This window comes from Limulus polyphemus, unplaced genomic scaffold, assembly GCF_000517525.1.
Source record: "Limulus polyphemus unplaced genomic scaffold, Limulus_polyphemus-2.1.2 Scaffold647, whole genome shotgun sequence".
NCBI lineage: Eukaryota > Metazoa > Arthropoda > Merostomata > Xiphosura > Limulidae > Limulus > Limulus polyphemus.
In genome coordinates this window covers 383,328-404,733 of record NW_013666257.1, presented here as the reverse complement: position 1 = coordinate 404,733, position 21,406 = coordinate 383,328, and the positions used below count along the sequence as shown (strand labels likewise).

General features: G+C 30.8%; 1 protein-coding gene across 1 annotated transcript in view; it reads right to left on the bottom strand.

Annotated features, from left to right (window-relative positions):
* The window catches only part of LOC106459677 (phosphatidylinositol 4-kinase alpha-like), a 78,483-nt gene extending 57,077 nt beyond the window's left edge, over nt 1-21,406 (bottom strand). The window contains exons 1-14 of the mRNA XM_013919318.2: nt 21,148-21,406; nt 16,757-16,876; nt 15,410-15,503; nt 14,146-14,231; nt 13,949-14,042; nt 13,295-13,770; nt 12,727-12,792; nt 10,435-10,531; nt 9,289-9,498; nt 6,186-6,286; nt 5,575-5,828; nt 4,710-4,805; nt 3,409-3,595; nt 1,728-1,831 (exon numbers count right to left, since the gene is read on the bottom strand). Of these exons, the coding sequence (XP_013774772.1) occupies nt 1,728-1,831; nt 3,409-3,595; nt 4,710-4,805; nt 5,575-5,828; nt 6,186-6,286; nt 9,289-9,498; nt 10,435-10,531; nt 12,727-12,792; nt 13,295-13,770; nt 13,949-14,042; nt 14,146-14,231; nt 15,410-15,503; nt 16,757-16,876; nt 21,148-21,246 (2,084 nt within the window). The 5' untranslated portion in view covers nt 21,247-21,406. The remainder of the gene's footprint in view (nt 1-1,727; nt 1,832-3,408; nt 3,596-4,709; nt 4,806-5,574; nt 5,829-6,185; nt 6,287-9,288; nt 9,499-10,434; nt 10,532-12,726; nt 12,793-13,294; nt 13,771-13,948; nt 14,043-14,145; nt 14,232-15,409; nt 15,504-16,756; nt 16,877-21,147) is intronic.

Here is a 21,406-nt window from a genome sequence, read left to right as displayed (position 1 = left end):
ACAAGTTCTTAAACTTATTGTTCTTAAAACACAGAAAAGTAAATAAAGAAGTAAAGCAAACAATTATTTCTTCTAGTTACAACCTTTATACTCAGTTGCTGCTTATCATAGCTTGCTAAGCCTTAAGAAATTTCGCATGTGGAGAATGTGAAATGAGATAAATTTTTTTAGGCTTTATATATATATTTACTAAATTATTACATTGATACTGAAGACTCAACTTACCAGCACGAAGGTTTGTCTCCAAAGAAAGAGATCACATAATTATTTTTGAAAATGGTTGAGAAAGTCACTAGGGGGCCAGTCTGAGCTTTAGACTGGTTATTCACATGTCATACATAGAAGTAAGAGTATATAAGGGACCTTTTCTAAAAATGGAAAGAGGTGAGCCGGGCCACTGTGTTTGATTCAGTACATGAGCGATATCTCAGCAAAAAAAAAAAAAGATAGAGAGGTTCTTATTTTATATTCTAGCTTGTCAATATCAGTAATTTGAGTTCCTAACTTGTACAAAACTATGGACTTTGTATTTCGACATCACAAACACCTAATTTGAATCAGTGGTTCATTCAACATACCACGTGACACATAAAGATCGATGTTTAGGTGTGTTTTTTTTAATATTTACTTTTAAATTAAGAAATTAAATAATGTATAATAAGAAAATTTGAATTATAATCTACAGTTTGATACCAAAATTAATGACATAAATTCATAACATAGTAGTTCAATAAAATTTTGAATGCGAGTCAACAAACATGATGACATGGCCTTTGACCCGTGACAATCTGGAAAGGGTTAAAGGAAAAATATCTTATTGACATATCCTTAGTTGATTAAACCATATTTAACAGGTCCAAATAGAAACCTAAGAGGAGTTAGAGGACAAACAAGCTTCTCTCAGACTAAAACTATAGTAGGATTGTTATGTTGTTTGGTACACCAATCTTAGATATGAAGATATAAGTGATGAAAACAGGGAAAAGTTTCAAACAAAAATCTTAAATAAAATGATATATGTGAAATTCCTCAACTAATGCATCGGCAGAAGTACAATTTTCAATAAGATACTCTTGAATTGAGTTAAAATAATTCTGATCATCAGGTATAATGAAATATTTTTTTCTCAATTCAAACATTTATATGAATTCAAATAAAAACTATTTTCTTCAAAATTTGATGATTTTAAAACAGTTAACAAACAGGTGCTTGATAATACTGAATTTTATTCAAATCTCAGCTTTTTGGAAAGTTGCCAAATATTTAACAAAGTATATATCACCCAGTCTTCTCTTTTATTCTCTTTACAGAGAGCTAGTTTTATCAAATCAATGATACCTAAAGGCATTACAGCTTCCAGATATCAGCAACAATACATGATCTTTATCTACCAATTCTGAAATTCTAACTGTGAAACCAGATATGTAATTAACCCAGCTAGACCTCATTTTATAAATATGCTTCTTCATGCTTAAGTGTTAAGCTACTTTTCAGCAACATTGTAAACACGGCTCACAAATGAACTCTTTAGTCAAAAAAAGTATATTTCGGAAAATAACATATCAAAGTGAAAACACACCCGATTGTGCTCATCTACAAAGTTAAGGAAACATACCACAAATATACACATAAAAACACCATTAAACTAATTCACCAGATGCTAAAACACAAACAAATATGTGATTATGCAAAAGTGTTTATTAAGTAAATATGTACAATAAAAATACCTATATCCTTGTTTGCGATCAACTGCACTCCCTATGTTGTAAGCAGAACTCGACTCTACGGTGATCATGGTAAACATTTTCATAACTTCCTCATATACATATACCTGAATAAATATAAAACAGATTATTAAAAAACAGGTAATATCAGAATCTGTAACATCTTCAGGAATATAGGCAGGAAAAGATATCAAACATTAGCAAGTATTAAGGAACAAAACATAGTCTGTAAAACATGCAATCTCACACACACATACCAAAAAGAAATATTTCAAATAATAAGTTACTTTAATGGACAGAGAAGATATCTGTTTTTTTTTTCTTTGAGTCCCGAAGCCACTTATGACCACTGGGGCAACTTAGATATTGGTGTACCATCAGTGATTCTTGGGCAGATTTACCTGGTGGTGCCCGTCTCTTCTCCATTTAGCAGTGAAAGACTAGAGTGAAAGCAGCTAGTCAACACCACCCACTCTGATATGTACTATACTATATCAATAAATGGATATATAGAACACATACAAATATAAAGACAGATTAATGTTGTTTATTTATGTAAGATCAAAATTAACTTCTTTTTAATTGCTTCATATGTACTATACTATATCAATAAATGGATATATAGAACACATACAAATATAAAGACAGATTAATGTTGTTTATTTATGTAAGATCAAAATTAACTTATTTTAATTGCTTCATAATTTTTTCATTAAAATTTGTATATTTACATACACACCAGTAGAATGAGTCAATATTTGACAAAATGTAGAGATTTGTGATATTTCAGGCTATGGTCTAAAACTAAGTACTATCGAATTCATGTTGGAAAAGTTGTTTACAAAACTTCCTCCTAAACAACAGTTTCAATATTTGTAAGTTCACGGACGATAAATATTTAACCAATTGAAATACCATACCCTAAACAGAGCTACATAGAGCTGAGCATAAGAAAAAACTGGGTCAACTAGGTGCAACTCAAATGGACAGACATTCATTTTCCCAAATTATAATATTATAAGATACCCATACATCACAAAGTAATAGAAGATAGTTTGTTCTTACAAGAACAGAGTACCTTATAAGCCATTTTCAACTTTTTAACAGCACAGTAACCTAAAAACAATTTTAATGGACTGCAAAATAAATCATAAACTGCATTTTACAAAATTATAAAATCTATGAAGGTAAATAACTAATGTTATACATTACTGTAATAATTTGTACAAATGGATTTTTTTTTTATTTAATTCTATAAACATTTTAAAGTAAAACTACCAGTTTTTCGTATTTTTACTCTGTATACCACAAATCTAAAAACTGTTAGAACATACAACTTCATTTGATTTGTTTTTAAAGACAAAAGTTAATAAATAATTCCATTATGTTACTTAGTTTTAAAATTCAAAAACTGCTAAAATAGGACAGAAAAATGTATCATTTAAAAACAACATTTCACCACTGTTAATTTGACATCATCAGGTGATGATGCCACGTTAACAGTGGCAAAACGTTGTTTTTAACTGATGCATTTTTTCTATCCCATTTTAGCTGTTTTTAATTCTTAAATTTTGTACACTGTCGGATACCTCTAACATTTATATTCACTTTGATTTTGACAGATTGAAAAGATCATTAAAGTTAAATCCTGAAAATGAAACAAAGCAAAAAAAAATCAACTAACATCTCCTTTAGCAATCACCATACAACCCAGCTGGTCAACAATAAGGGAATCCAACGGAGAAGGAGGTCTGCAGAATCTTTGCTGAAAGAACTGCAGAATAAACTCCATGGTTCTTGGTGTATCCTTCAAATTCACAGCAATGTGGCCCAGAGAAACAATTGTGTTGGTAGACACAAGGGTAGATTCCCTAATAAAGAACAGCATGAAAACACATAATATTCCATTGTTTTGGTACACTGTTCATATTTACCTACTTTCCGTAATATAATTAACTTATTTCGATCTCAGCAAACTGTCATCTTTATTTAGAATAAAACATACTAGTGGAAAGTTTCTCCTCAAGGTTTGTTTGTTTGTTATGATTTTCGCGCAAAGCTACACGAGAGCTATCTGCGCCAGCCGTCCCTAATTTAGCAGTGTAAGACTAGAGGGAAGGCAGCGAGTCATCACCATCCACCGTTAACTCTTGGACTACTCTTTTACCAATGAATGGTGAGATTGACCATCATGTTATAATGCCCCCAGAGCTGAAAGGGCGGGCATGTTTGGTGTGACGGGGATTTGAACCTGCGAGCCGCAGATTGTGAGTCGAGCGCCCTAACCACCTGGCGATGCCGGGCCTCTCCTTGAGGTAGACAGCACAGTAAATTTATGAAACTTTGTCTAAATTAATCATCCCAATGAAAAGTTTAACTGAAATAGTTCTATTAATTTTGAAGCCTTGTTCCTTCTTCAATATAATATCAAGATCACCGATCTAGAGAATAAACTCTTTATACAACTATACAAGAAATGAATCTATGAACAGGCATTGAGAAACATAGTTTCCAATCTGACGTATATGTAAAAGTTACTATAAAACGTTTAAAATTTGTTTATGAGTATTTACTTCACATTCATTCAGACAGTTTAATTCATTTTAACAAATATTTCAAAGTTTTTGCCTGTAAATAAGCTAATAGTATATAAATTGGTGGTAGAATAAATTTGAAGCCTATACAGAAATAAATCAATAAATATTTAAAAAATGTTCTTATTTAAAGTATTAGAATGCCACATAATCATTTCAGCACAGTACAATGTGCAATGCAATGAAACTTCATGTCCTGCTTTTTCTTAAATCACAACAAAAACACAGTAGAAGCACAATGAGATCACTGCATATCATGGACATCTTAACAAGAATTACCTTAAAACAAAGACACTGAAATATTTAGTATAAAAAACCCTTTATCATAAATTAAGGAAAATCAATGAATCTTTATACACTTGTCGTGTGTGAACCAAAATTTAACACTCACATGTCACTCTTCTCTGCCTGATACAGCCTATTGGAGACAGAAGCCAAGAAAGCCTGAACACACGTTGGATCTTCTGCCAGTCCTGCTCTAAGAGCCCTTCGTAACCAAAACCACAAAGCAAATATATAAAAGAGTACAAGACCTCTTGACAGAAATTACAACTTAAGATAATGAGACACCTTTACCATGTTATGTTTATTCTAATGTACTAAACATGATGATAACATAAACAAATTATAATTTGTGGAGTGAAATGTTTTCTATAAGGTACAACAGTTTTCAAAGAACCTTCTTAATCGATATTATTTCAAAATATCCAAAATGTTTGCCTCTTCACTTTTAACTCTTTTAAACCCACCTTTTTTTGTGCATTCTGCCAAAATTACTTTCATGATTTCCAAATAATTATCACCATACCTTATAAAATTTAAATTTTCTTAATTATGTGGATAATAATGTGGGGTTTGGATTAGTTTTTACCGAAAGAGAAATAAATGTTATCAGACACTGTCAATGTCTGATGGGTAAATCAGGATTTTTGGCCGGACGCTAAGAGCATCTACTCGGAGTTAAGGGGCTAACTTCACAAACATAAAAGACATTTACGTATGTCATTTTAAAATACTAATAGTTTTATTTCTTTGGTAGTCAATATATATATATATATATATATATATATCATGGTAATTTTTATTTTTTATAAAGATTATATAATACGCATTATAAACTTTATTGTGCATAAACAGTACAGGCTATATTTATTTTGCTTTATTTTAAAACTGCATAATAAAATCTTACAAAACTTAAACACTAATACCACCCTTAATCATAAGCTTCAAACTCCACTTAAAAAGTAGTAAGTTACCTGCACAAGTTATCTATGGCAATATCTCGTAACTTCTCAAAAGCATTGAAAGAGCTAGAGACAGTGCCTGATTTCAACGTTGATGTAGAACTGTCTGTCACCATGATACAAAGGGGGCCTGAGTGGGTGTTCTGAGGGGTCTGCTGTTTATGAAGCTTTAGCAACACGGGTGAAGGATTGACCAGAAAGTCTCGGAGTGAAGCAATGCTTACATCTGCTATACTGGGAAACTTCTCTGCTAGTTTTCCGAGTCCCTGTACAAAGAAGAATCCAATTTCTTCAGAAAGTATGAAATAAAAAAAATATATACAGAATTATACTTATCCAAAAGTTTACTAAGTTGTCAAGTACTTTCCTAGGATACATTATTTTTAAAAATATGTAATAACTCATATTATCACTAGGAGGAAATAGATATACTGAACATGTCATTGAGGTTGCATGACTTAATAACTTAAGAGCTATGCATGTGTATATGTATGCATATATATAGATAATTAAACAGATGTTTGTGTATTTATGCAACATATCCAGGGTTATTCACATGTATGTGTATATTCTACATTATTAAAAAAGCAAAAGCATTAGATTTCATTTTAGAAACGACTTACCTCCAAACAAACAATAATTAAAGGCATATGAGCAAAGGCTAACTTGTGTCCATGTGAAGAATTTATTTTTTCTGTTAAGCGGCCACATAGGCTATCAGCACCTGCAAACAAAAAATTGTTGAAATTTAAGACTGGGCAATGTTTCTACATTTGAAAATTATAGTTCCTTAACAAATACAAAATTAGGACTGGTCAGTTTCTACATTTAAAAATTATAGTTCCTTAATAAATACAAAATTAGGACTGGTCAGTTTCTATATTTAAAAATTATAGTTCCTTAACAAATACAAAATTAGGACTGGTCAGTTTCTACATTTAAAAATTATAGTTCCTTAACAAATATAAAATTAGGACTGGTCAGTTTCTACATTTAAAAATTATAGTTTCTTAACAAATACAAAATTAGGACTGGTCAGTTTCTACATTTAAAAATTATACCTCCTTAAGAAATACAAAACTTATTTTTTAACTTTTTTATCTATTTTTGATTTTCCAAGACTTATGATACTTTCTGCTTTAACAAGTATTATGGGAAAACAAAAATTAATGAAAGAATAAAAAGGAGCAATTAGGTATCAATTAAAAAAAATGATCATTAAATGTTATAATTTTTGGTTCTTCATGATTCATAACAGAAAAAACACACTTTGTGTTTTAACAGAAAACATATTAAAAATATTAAATTTTCCATTCTTCAACTCACATGTTCATATACTTGATTAATTGTAGTTGTAACTTTCAAAATGTGCAATTATAATGATAGATTTTCAAAACATAACATAATCACTGCCAATAGATTAACAGGCATGGACTTGTAGCAATAATAAAAATAAGTTCAGTCTAGTTATGTCACTGAAACTGGAAACATCTTTATTCTCAGAATTTGTAAAAGCTTTCTGAAATAGGGTTAAGTTCTTTCTACTATCATATTTCTACAAATTGTAGCAATACTTGTCTAAACATACACATTGGGCACATTATTTTATTTGTTAACTTTCAAGATTTATTTTAGGTGCTCCTTTAATATGTTTTGAATGTTATAGTTACATATTTGAAGGAATAAACATATTACAATATAAGAGTAAACAAAACCCAAATTATAATAATCTGAAAACTACAGCTTTCATCACCATAGCTTGGTTGAAGATAAAGAGTACGACTTAATCAGAGCTTAACTCTTTAAACCCGAGCATTTACCCATAGGACGGTGATACTGTCAGATGATATTTATGTCTCTTTGGCTGAAATCTAATTTAAACCACGTTTTATGTACAAAATTAAGAAAATTTAAATTTTATAGGGTATGATGATAATTATTAGGAAGTCATGAAAATAATTCTGGGTTTAAAGAGTTAATACTCCCACTAAACAATCACTGGATAACTACAACCTGTTACATTATAGTTATGGCAAGGAGAACTAATGACATGGAATAATGTCAATCTTCTTCCTTAGTTCATTTTCATGAAAATGTAACCAATCATGTGATATGGTATCAATGACCAGTCATTCAGCCTGGGTCTTATGCAGTGACCACACAGAATCGTGTCTCAACTGTTATTCTGAAGAGCAACACAGAGTTTAAAGTTCTCCAAACTGTTCAAACTACGGCTAGATCTCCAAGAAAACATTCAGATGTTTCACTTATATTGAAAGCGATCAAATGAATGAAACGCAGCAACTAACACCAGGGTGTTGTGAACTGGTTAAAAATGTCTCAATGTACCATTAGCAAAATAAAGAATTGGTTCTAAACCAAAGGTATGATTGCTCAGTTATTTAAATAAGAAAGAACATCATCCAGATAAAAAAAGCAGACAAAAGCTACCTGTGCATTTTGACTCACCAATAACAGTAGAATGTTCTTGGTTTGGTTTGTTTTGAACTTCTCGCAAAGCTACATGAGGGCTATATGCACTAGCCATCCCTAATTTACCAGTGAAAGACTAGAGGGAAGGCAGCTAGTCATCACCACCCAATGCCAACTCTTGGGCTACTCTTTTACCAATGAACAATGGGATTGACCTTCATCTTATAATGCCCCCAGAGATGAAAGGGCGAGCATGTTTGGTGGGATGGGGATATGAACCCAGATTGTGAGTCATGCTCCCTAACCACCTGGCCAGGCCACACCAACTGTAGATTGAAAGCTCTGAAACTACATCAAATGTTCACAGAAGCATCATTGTCAAGATATAGATGATTAGAAATAGGGCCAGCTTGTGTACCACGTACCCAGTAAGATGCATTATCTTATCAATACTCTGATTTTTAAGCATGCAACACATTGTCAGACAGCCCTTACTGTCTATATTGATCATATTGAAGTGAAATTTTATGAAGTGTAAACATGTAAAGCTACCTATACTAATTGTTCATTCACAGGCATGAGCTAAATGACCAATCATTTGTATTTTAGATCAATTACCAGCCCAATGGAAGTCTGACTTGCATAAAAATTAGGGTGGATGATTAAAATTGTTTTTTACCATTCAATTAATCTTTGCTTTTACTGTATGACTGATGATTAATTGCACTTTATAAAAATGATGTTCTAGGTTCCTTAGAGTATTTCTTCCACCGTAGATTAGGCTTAATCTGATGGCTAACTTTACGTGCTATTGCCTGACTCTTGTAATTTCTATTGCAACAAGCATCTGCAAATTAAATAAGACACTTTGCATCTTGACAAACTTCTATACACCCTTCACTGTACATAGCTGTTGGCTTCCAAGGTTATGTTTAAACAGACCAAAGGCCAAAAAGTTAATTGGAGGTGAACCAGTGTACTTAACAAGTACATGGTCAAATGAAATTGCTGCAATTCCATTTCTTTAGCCACCCTTCTCATCAAAATACTCATTCATTTTAATATGTGGATTAATTGTATCGAGATATAAGCCTAGTTTCATTGTAATGGATTTTTTGGGGGTTAAAAGATTCTCTTTCATAACTACAGTCTTCAACTTGTGATTTCAAAATAACTGGTTACTTAGCTAGTGAAATGAGTAATAATAAAATACTACACGTAAGAACCCATCAATTCATTCCTATGCACAACTTTAAAAAGTAAAAACATTTTTTATTATAAAGCTATGTTTACCTGCTTCATCTGCTGTTGCCCATACAAGTAAATCTACACAAGCTGCATTGGTCTGTACATTAACTTTAAACTTATTAACAGTGGCAAAATTTGATTCACGATCCTCTCGTTCACTAGCATCATGATGTCTGCTTTGAAGTTCTGTTTGTCCAGAAAGAAACAGACCTTTTACAAATTCTTGAACGTCTTTAGTGAATGGAATAGGTAAATCTGAAATAATTAAAAAAAGTTAACTCCTTAACTAAAACCAATCTTTAATATACCTAAACTGCCTACAGTTATTAAGATTTAACCCTTTCTGATTGTCATGCTCATTATTGGACATAACAAGCCACAATGGTTGGTTGTTGTAGTTTTTTTGTTTTTTTTTAAACCTTTAGTCAATGAAAAGAAAGTGGAAAAACAATGACATGATAACAACATAAATTTTGATCTATTAATTTACCACAGAACAGGATATTTTAGACTGTTAAAATACACTAATACTATAATAAAAACTGACAAGTCAAAGCAAGAATTACTGCAATATAAGTTCCTCTCTTTTGGCCAATTAAAAAAACAAAAACTCATGAAAGAGATTGAAAGAAGTTTAATGCATAATTCAGTCATTAGTATACACATGCAAAACAAAGTAGCTGGAATTTAATGACGGGAATGACTTCAATTATTCAAAGTTACCAGAATAAGACTTCCAGATACTGCAAAGAAAATTAACTTTTTAACTACTCCAACTTTAAACAAGTATGAACACATTCAGAACTGTGTTGAAACATATTAAGAAGCATGATTAAATGCAGAGATATATAATTCTAACACTTACATTAATGATTAATCAATCAAAAAATATAAAATCCTTGAATGAAAAAAAATTCTTTCACTTTTTACAATATCTACTGAAATAATCTTGAAAAATATATTACTCCGGTGACCACCTGAAAATACATATCACTGAATCAATAAACATACACAGAAACAGTGAGGGAGGGGAGGGGGGCGTTGATTAAGTTCTTACTTTACAATAACTATTTGGAAATATCTTACAAGATCAAAATACAACTTTCTAGCTATGTCCATATCATTTACTCAATTTATCATGCTGACTGTTGAGGAAACATTTGTTCTCTTACTACTAATACATACTGTTACCTGTTTGATGTTGTAGTAGTTCACGTAGTAGCGTCACTAGGACCAGCTTTACAGTTTCACTATAAGTCTTGTAAGGATAAATCTTCAACTGTCCACTCTACAGAAAAAAAAAATACTTATCCTCATCTTACTTACTCTAGTGATACATATAAAAAAAACCTTTATCAATATAACTTAACAGACAGTAAGTCACACAAAATACTTCTTCCTCATTTAAAAATATTTCACATTCCACAGGAAAAAAAAAGGGGATTTCTGATTCTGATGAAGCAACTTTTTTCAACAACACCAAAATTATGATTACATTTTTTTTCTTGTCAACATGCTTATTAGCAAGGTGTATTTTGTACAAAAATAAAATTATTATTAACTATTGTTGTACTTTCTAACATAATGATGTTGATATAAGTCACAACATTCACAAGCACAAAAGTTTTCTATTGTGTGAAGACAAATTTGAAAAACTTTTCCACCAAAAGAACTATACTTGCATTACATGAAAGTTAAATTAAGATCAATATTTCCTTATTATGAAGTCATTTGAATAAACAATAAATGAGTAGTAAATATTTAATACAGTATAGCCAACAAAGTTAAGCACAAGAAAACTTTTAATTCCATGTACGTAACAAATCAGTGGAGTAAAAATAATGTAATATATTCAGCACTGTGGTCTCACTACCATTCTGAATATCAGAAATCTTTAGACAATAAACTGCTTTACTTTGTATTTTCAGCACTGTGGTCTCTACCATTCTGAATAATGGAAATCTTTAGACAATAAACTGCTTTACTTTGTATCTTTAGCACTGTGGTCTCTACCATTCTGAATAATGGAAATCTTTAGACAATAAATTGATTTACTTTGTACCTTCAGCACTGTGGTCTCTACCATTCTGAATATCAGAAATCTTTAGACAATAAATTGCTTTACTTTGTATCTTCAGCACTGTGGTCTCTACCATTCTGAATAATGGAAATCTTTAGACAATAAACTGCTTTACTTTGTATCTTCAGCACTGTGGTCTCTACCATTCTGAATAATGGAAAACTTTAGACAATAAACTGCTTTACTTTGTATCTTCAGCACTGTGGTCTCTACCATTCTGAATATAGGAAATCTTTAGACAATAAACTGCTTTACTTTGCACGTATGTGTATATAATATTTGTCTCTCTCTCTCAGGAATTTTATGTATATACATATATATATTTATTTATTTATTTAAAAAAAAACAAGAACAAAAGACTCTATTAATCATAATCATATTTTTAAGTGGTAACATAAGCTACTCTGTTATTCAGTCTTTTTCAAGGAGTTCTGCCAATTTTTATAGGGCCACAATTCTTTACAGTAGGTGTCTGAGACTTGTTGGCAATAAATTTCAATGATAAATAAACAGCACACCGTCCACTTGTTTTAAAATAATATATTAAAAATAGTCAAACATATATGCAAATGTTCAACACATAGTTCATTACCACAGTTGTATTCAGAACTTTAAATAATTCTCTTTTTCCTCAAAAGTCTATACAAGCTGGTTCAGTTACTTTAGAACCCAATGGACAAGATAAATTATTTCTTCTCTACTCTGTTACTACAATACAATCTGCAATCATTACACTTTAAAAGTTGCCACTATACATTCTTTATAGCTAAACTTACAAACACAGTCTAGATCAATATCTATCACTAACTTTGTCTTATTTGATTCACTTTGACTGACTTACTTACTTGTACTAACTTGGTTGCCTATATATATATATATATGTATATTGCCCAACTGAGTCATAGAACTTTATACACATTACAAGACGTTATAATGTAATAATACTCAATGAAACAATGAGAAAAACCTAGAAGGTTCGAGTAACGTGAGGTCAATTCACAACAAAAAGATTTATAAACAGTTATGTAAAAGCAAACTTACGATAACTTATCGCTTCTAAAAATACTAAATTTAACATTTGCACTTTAACTATACAAGTCATAACTCTCATATTAATATTAAATGAAACAGTCGTGGGCAGCTAACAAGCTCTTTTGAATCTAAATCTGCTCTTTAGCCTTCTGATAGCTTTTTAGAAACACACATTTCCTTGTTAAAACTTATTTTCTACATACTTTGAATTGATTTTTTGAACCAAAAGTTGCAAGAACAAATAATAACTACGAGTTGTTTCTCTTTTTTTTTTAATGATGATTATGAAAAATGTTAGTATAAAGTAGAATTAAGGTGAAAAGCAACCTTTCTTAGTACATGATCAGAGTAATAACATAAACCAAACCCACCACAAATACATCCAATGTTTCATCATCAAAGAATTTCAGTAACTCGTTCGTAAGTAACTTTTTGGCCTGAAATAAAAATTAAGCAAATGTATGTATGAATATATATAAAAGGTAAAAGATGTAAAACATAAAATTTTCTTATTCTTAAAAATTATAATATCAATAATTTTAACCGATTACAAAAGAATTTTATTTTTACACTGGGTTCTAAATTAACAGAATTTTTCAAGTTGCACTACCTAAGTTTTACCATGAAGAAGTTGGGCTTAAAAACTTAAGTTCAGTTTTCGTTTATAGTGATTATGGTTCTTTTAATTAAATGCCTTTTTTTATTTACTCATATCCCTCACAAATATTTACATAGTTTTGTCCAAATGGATGTAACAAGTCATTTCACCACTCCTATAGTTACTGTTTCATATTAAAACAGCTAATAGCTTTTATTACAGAACTACTCCTGTAGTACTAATATGTGTATTCAAAGATTACTTTGTGTATGTTAACAGGCTAAAACATATTCATAAAATAAAACAAAATCACCATTATTTTTAATATGTTGGATACTCACAATGGCTAATACAGCCTGAAGGTGAACAATGGAGAAAGACAATGGATTATCCTCTTTAGCAGATTCTGTAACTCCTAATGCTGGCATTCTCCCAAAACTGGACCCAAATTTATGGAAAAAGTAAGATGTGGAATCATAAGGAACAGAAGAATGGCTGTGCAAAGAAGGTTTCTTGTACTGAACTTCACGAGAACTGGCCAGGGAAATAAGATCTGTTCCCGAATCTTGGCTAGTTAGTCCCAATGAAGAAAAACTGTTTGACAACCCAGACATTGATCGTGGAATGATTGGTCTGAAATTAGTGAATGTACGTCGTTTTGGCAACGTTCCACTCCGTGAGACCTCTGAAGATGAGAGAACAGGTGTTGGTGGTGGTGGGAATATTCTGCACAGTAATGGGGGTGAGGTTTTGGTAGCTCTTCCCATAGCACGAGCTGTGCCAATTAATACTGGTAATGTTGACCTGCAAAGTGTGACTTCAAAAAGAAAAGAATATGCTTTATCATTTAATATTAAGAGTTAAAGAAAAAAACTGTCAAAGTTTAAAGTAATTTTCTCACGAAAATTCACAAATATGCTCACTATATTTTGTGTACAGTTTCATAAAAAAAAAAGATTGCAATAACTTAAAAAAAATACAACAATCATACAAACCTTTTGCCGTACTTCCTCTAGGCGAATGAGTATCCTTGTAACTGCGGCAAATATTTGCCAGTACTCCAAGAAAATCCACTTGTGATGAGATAATCTAACATATGGAAGAGAATTGTTACAATATTTTTCATAAAAAATCAATCTATATATATGTTGTTTTCTTATTGTCATATTTCAACAAACTAAAATATACCAACCTCTTCTCTGACATCTTCACAAAAGCATGCAATATCAGAGAGTAAGGTATTCAAGCAGAAACTAAATCGCTCACTAGGTGGAATTCCTGCAATGACACAAGAACAACCTATTTTACTTTCTGACACATTTCTTCTGAGACAATATCAAAAAACAAGAGTGCATGTCAAAGTGAAATACTACCAATACTTTGGCCATTCAGATTAAGTGATCATAAAATTCATTATCTAAATCATGGTACATATTAACAGTTTTCCCTAAGTTGTCATTTAAAGGTACATGTTTAAATGCAGAATTTTTATTATTTGTGGTTAATTTAACAGTATGTATCACATTGTAGATATTCTATTGTAAAACCAATTATTTGTTAAACAAACTTTCTTCCAAAAGTTTGATCTTTCTTAACCCTTTCCAGCCCATGGACAACATATTTTGGCAAACATACTTACATTTGAAATAATTGTGTGTGTTTAAAGCTACAGAGAAACACCATAAAATATCACTAATACCTAGGACAGGGGTTCCCAAACTTTCTCAGCACAAGGCCACCAGAAAATTCTGTATCCTGACTGAACTCTCACCCTCCACCCACATAATGGATCTTTGGATACTGATTACCTTAGCAGCATTGTGTATTTTGTGTATTTGATATGGTCCCCTGACACTTTCCTCTAACCCCAGTTTGGGAACCTTTGACCTAGAGTATATATATTTAACAGTTTAAATGAGAAACAAATAAAGAGTTCAACAAATGTTTATTAAATTCATCAACACAATATTTATCATTGTAAAATGTACATTTTTCTAATTTAATACCACAAGTCTTAATTTACAGTAGTATGTGTGATGTAACAGCAGTACATGAAGTCCTTTACATATTTCAAGAAAGATCTTTACTTACTGTCTGTAGCATGGATGCGGATTTCATCAACCCACAAGGATAAAGAAAGATCCTTACTTACTGTCTGTAGCATGGTTGCAGATTTCATCAACCCACAAGGATAAAGAAAGATCCTTACTTACTGTCTGTAGCATGGTTGCAGATTTCATCAACCCACAAGGATTAAGAAAGATCTTTACTCACTGTCTGTACCATGGTTGCGGATTTAATCAACCCACAAGGATAAAGAAAGATCTTTACTTACTGTCTGTATCATGGTTGCGGATTTAATCAACCCAAAGGATTAAGAAAGATCGTTTCTTACCATCTGTAGCATGGATGCGTATTTCATCAACCCACAAGGATTAAGAAAGATCTTTACTTACTGTCTGTAGCATGGATGCGGATTTCATCAACCCACAAGGATTTTGCTAGTCCCCGTAGTAACCTTAACAAATACGGTAGAATGAGATCAACATGCTGTAAAAAATATACATTATGTTAACAGTTATATATCTTATGTTTCAGCTAGAACTGATAAATTAATTTACAAAACAAGCAATCTTACGTACTAACAAGATCAAAATGTGCATGAAACTCGAAAGGTTTATATGCTCTTCTTTTTTAACAAAATGTAGAGAAAAACCATATAACATTAAGATTTGTGTCATGCATCCGGAACTAATCTCTCCAATAAATGATTTTCATAGAGTGTAATAATATCCTAGAAAGAATATTTAAAATATAAACTTTCTTTTTTTAAGGAAATAACTCTTCTAAATTGTTTTGTTTAATTTCAAAAAAAGTCAAAATTCACTCTTATAAAGACATCTTTAAAAATCTTGTCATTGTCAAAGCTGTTATTTCTCTAGGATTGATCAACTTTTTTTTTCACCATAAAAGCAAATATGAAACAAAACAAAAAGCTTTTAATAACTAATGCTGGGATATAAATAATGAAGAAAAATTACATTCACTCGAGGGAAAGCTATCAGAATGATTACACTACCTCATGTAAAGTTGCATTTTCTCATGAATTGTTTTTTTATTTAATCCATACAATATATTCACTTTCATTGGTCATAACTGAAGGAATACAGGTGTACCATGCATTCCTAATCATGAAAGCCAACTAAAAAAAATCGAAATTCCTCAAGCAAAGTTAAATTCCTCGGGAATGCAGGAATCTAATATTTCGATCCATGTAATGCAAATGAAGGTGATTTTAAATTTTATTTAAATGAAAAAGCTGACTTTTAAAAGCAAATATGAGACAAAACAATGTAAATAAAGATGATTTTAAATTTGTTTAAATGAAAGATCTAACTTTTAAAATGAACATATTTTTCTAGCACGAAGTATATTACATAGTTAGAACATGCCTAAAAATGAGCAGATGTGATAAAACAACCAGCATTCCAAATTTTTTTACAATTAGTTTCCAAAACATACATATTCCATTAACCTGTAATATAATACTGAAATGTACAGGTACATTTTTAATAGTAATCACAGCAATTCAGTAAATGTGCAAACAAAAATCTTTAAATTCAAACTTAACATAACTGGTTTTTACTTGTCTTTCAAATAGACCTAACTCTAATTTGCTTGTGGCCAAGAATTTTTTAGGTGACTTCTATAAATGTGAATGGTACAAGAAAAACCAGTATTTATAAAACAGACAATAATTAATAATTAAACCAATCTTTTACAAATGTTACTTGTAATCTCACCTGAAATCCAGATTTTAAAAAATATATTCCTAATGCAATTACTGCATCTTGGGCACGTTGATCAATACGAAAAATTCCCTGTGGTGACTCTTGTGGACATAAGGAGAGCAAACGATTCAACTAGTAAAAAAAACAAAAAAAACTGTGAAATATATAAAAACTACAAAAAATAATAATGATATTCTCTATTCATGATCCATCAAATTTGTTGAAAAGTGCTGAAAATATGTAACAAACTTTTTTTTAAGATTAATGATTTGCTACAAAAACTAACTAAATAACTTGTATTTTTACATTACAATTTCTCATTGAACATGCGATCAATTTAAAGTAGATTAAAATTCATCATCAAAGTCAAACACTATATATAAAAAATGTGAATAATTATACTTGCCCACGTTTGTTGAAGCAAATCTAATATCACAGAAATTTAAAATTTCTTTGCAACATAATCCTGATGTATACAACAAAATTAACATTTTATAAATAAATAAAGGTAAATAATCATATAATTGTCAAATGTTTATTTATTGTTTATCTGTTCCACTACATTTTATTGTAATATTCTTGAAATAAATGGAATACAAAGTCATATATTTTTATTGTTCACAGTAAAGTATAAAATTTTGTTAAATCAATTTGTGTGTTTAATTATATAAAATTACAGAACTTGTATCAAAATTTAACATTAAATAATTTATTGGATTTTATCAAAGTAACAGTCAACTACCTTTAACGTTGAACATTCAGTTTTAAAATAATTTTATCAAGAAATTCAATAACTGAAGTCCAAACATTGGACATGTGTAAAACAAGCATAAATTATTTCCACTAAATATAGAATTTTAATTTGAAGTTTTGTTTTGTTTGGATTTTTGGTGCATGTCAAGTATTCAGTAAGGAAAACTTCTTAATATTTCTATAACCATTAAATGCAGGAATTTTATAAGAATTTCTAAATATATAAACAATTTCAAAGTCAAAAGTAAATATGTATAAAACAAAAAGTTCATTCCATATCACTCTAAGTTAGGGCTCTACGCCTACTAGCAACAAAGTTGTCATTTCTAGCATTTCACTGAACCCTATGTTAGCCCAGGTTAAATCTGTGACCAATAAAGCTTGAAGAATACTTAACAAGACGCACAGTTTTCCTCATATATTTATCACTTCTCTGACTTTTTTGATGAAACAAACTGCACATTGAAACATGAAGGAATAGCTCTCGTAATTTTTGTTGATAGGGTGGCCACCATGTTGTTTAAATCTGGAAATAGCATAGAATGGAAGAACCAAACTAGCCAATTGAAAAGAAGCACAGCAGTATCTGTTGGATGTTGTGATTTCAGCCCAGTGTTAACATAACATAATGCTTTGGGACAACATGGGACCTATTGGTCCATCTCGGTCGTTCCATCCTCTAAACTAAATTTTTTTTTTTTTTAAATCTTAAAGCCAGCCCTTATCATTCATATATTTATCAAGCTTTTTCTTAAACTCACTTAAATTGCCTGCCTCTACAACATCACAAGGCAACCCATTCCAAAGGCCAACCACCCTATTAGAAAAATGAAACTTAGTTGTAGATGACTAAGCATGGGTAAACAGTGGGAGTAACTACAACTTTCTTAATGGAATGACTGACAATACAGAAAAGTGATCCAAACTATTTTCTTTTGAAAATGAATCAGATCAACCTGATCATGATTTTAAGCCTTGCCTGTACCTTCTAATGGTGAGAGTCATCAGAACCTTTACTCTTGTTTGATATAGGGAAGCTAACACAGAAGGATGACAAATTACAGGACTGGTACACCTAGCTGGCTGCACCAGTGTTAGGCAGTAATTGGTTATTGATGGGACTGAAAGGTTGTAAGAGTAAATAGAACTTACAATTTATCTTGAAACTGAAAGTTCTAATAATGAGCCTTGACTGGATTGGAAATGTAGTATGCAACCCAGCTCCAATGAAGGACCTAGAGTAGCCAAAATTCTAAATCATTTTTACAAGTAAATAACATCTGCAAATATCAATGACTGTTTACAGATTATAATGAATTTCAGAAACATGTACTATTTTCACGGGGAAAGTAGAGATTTTCATACATTTGTGTAAAGTGTTTGAAAATTGTTTGAACCTTTTGCTTGCAAAAAGACCTTTATCTTAATATATACAAATAAATTTACAGCTCTATCTCTTTGTCCTGAGAAAAAACACACACTACCAAATTAAAACCATCACTGAAAGTCTGTTCACTTTTAATAACCATGATATTGTTCAATTACAACTTAACAACTTTGTTTCTTATCTTGGCATTGGATCTTCATCATTAGATAATGCTGATTCCCAAGATGTGTTTGAAGAAAGAAGAGGAAGATCTCAAAAGATTCATCAAACAATTTTAAAGGCCCAACAAAAAGTGTTACTTATTACTAAAATTTTACCTTCCTTATCTTCACATACTATCCTTAGTTAGTGTTCTGGACAGATGAGATATCTAATCATTGATGCACATGAATGGATTAATGAGATTCCCACTGTCCCTTCTTACACTCTAGTAAAATCAAGGTCAAGCTGGCTTTGTTTGTTTTTTGTTGTTGTTGTTTAGATTAGTAGATGGAATGGCCTAGATGGGTCAACAGGTCCCTTGTTGTCCTTAACTTTTATATGTTAAGTTATAAATGTATGCAGATTTTTACAGCAGTCTTGTAGGCATTTGAAACTCAGCATACACAAAAAGTACAACTAGATTCTCAGTGTATTATATCACAAAACCTCATACCCTAATATAAGACTTTTATTACTATTTGAAAACAAATATATATTGGGGCCAACAACACTTTAACTCAGTAATTTCCAAACTGTATGTAGCAACACACTAGTGTGTCACAGGCAAATTGCTAGGGGTGTCATAAGAGATTCGACAAAAAGAATAATTAAGAACGTAAAACAAAGAACGGTGAGAATATAGTATGCAGTCTACATAGATATTATCATCACCACCGTTTTAATTTTCATTTATTTGCAATTGGCACCAGTTATTATAAATAATGCTTTTAAACTAATAAGGTACAAAATACCATTATATAAAATTTGGGGACAAATATAATCGGAATGAAATAAGTTCCAACAATCAAAACTAGCGCAATTGTAACCTAAATTTTAGGTACTCTTTTGGAACACACAACTTATTAAATTATTATTATTTGCTGAATAAAAACGTGGATATATATAAATTATTTGGCAATAAATTATGTTTTAGTGAATCATTAAAATGGTGATGATGATAGTATTTGTGAAAACTATATACTATAGTGTAAATATCTCTGTAGATCGCATGCTATAGTAGCACCCAAAGAACTTCACAAAAACGAATACTGCAAGTGGCAACAGGGATGTTGCAAAAATCAAAGTAAGGGGTTAGGATGTCATCAGAAAAAAACATTTGGAAACCACTGGTTTAACTTACATCAGGCATGCCTGATTTTGTGTACTGGTGGATCTACTATGTTCTCCTATTTAATATGGACAAGCAGTTCCAGAAATAAAAACGTTTCAATAGTGTAAGAATGACTAATAAGTGAACTTCACTAAAGAACTATCTATATACATGAATTGTCACAACAGTATGGGCAGAAAGTGTGATGAACCTATCACATAACCCAGGCAGCTTTTGTTGACTCTATTACAAGCAGCTTCTTGTTAACAGTGACATTTCATTACTGGTTACTTTATTTATTGATAGCATTTAAAAATGACTCTGTACTGTGAAAATAAACAAAGCCTTTATGTAAGTTAAGAAAGAATACCTGGTAATGGAATAACCATATTTCATCAAAAATTGTTTGATATGTTTCAAAATATAAAGAAGATATGTTACTGTCACTTTCAAATTGTCACTACCACTGTACCTGTTTTACTTAGGTTTCATTAATCAACAAGAATTTTAAAGAAATGTATGGTATTGGCACTGGAAAGGAGAAGACCTAAGAATTAAAATAAATTTCGTAAAGTTACCATTACACTTACAGTATTATTAGTATTACGAATAGTTTTTGTTAAAACTGTGTTGTATGATAGTACTGATACTGTTTTTCATTTAGCAGAAATACAATGGAACTGTATTAATGCTAATTACGATACTAAAGCGTAAAGCACAAGTTCGAAAGTAGTCCTACTATTAGTGATTAGTACTACTAATCATTGGTAGTACTAGTAGAATTATTATAAAATAAACTATAGTACTAGTAATAGTATATAACTCATAAATACTTAAATTTAAAATAGGCTAGTGCCAGGATAGGGAAAATATACCAATGTAAGAATTTACGATGGCATGGTACTTTGACATCTTTCAAATACCGTGCATAAATTATAATAATATATTTACCTTATCAACTGGAGTAGGTTTCAAGCTTGCAAGAGCTCTTGCAAGATTTTGAACGGCATTAAAGAAAAAGGCTTTATCGTTATTTACCAATATCGCCATTTTACATCAACAAACACATCCAAAACTATATGAAAACTAGATAGGCTATGAACAGCAAAACGATATAATAATGCTATTGTTATTTAATATAATAACAATTAATTAATATAACTAATGCAAATTTCTAACTGGTCCACTAATTTGTAAATCTGAAGGCTTA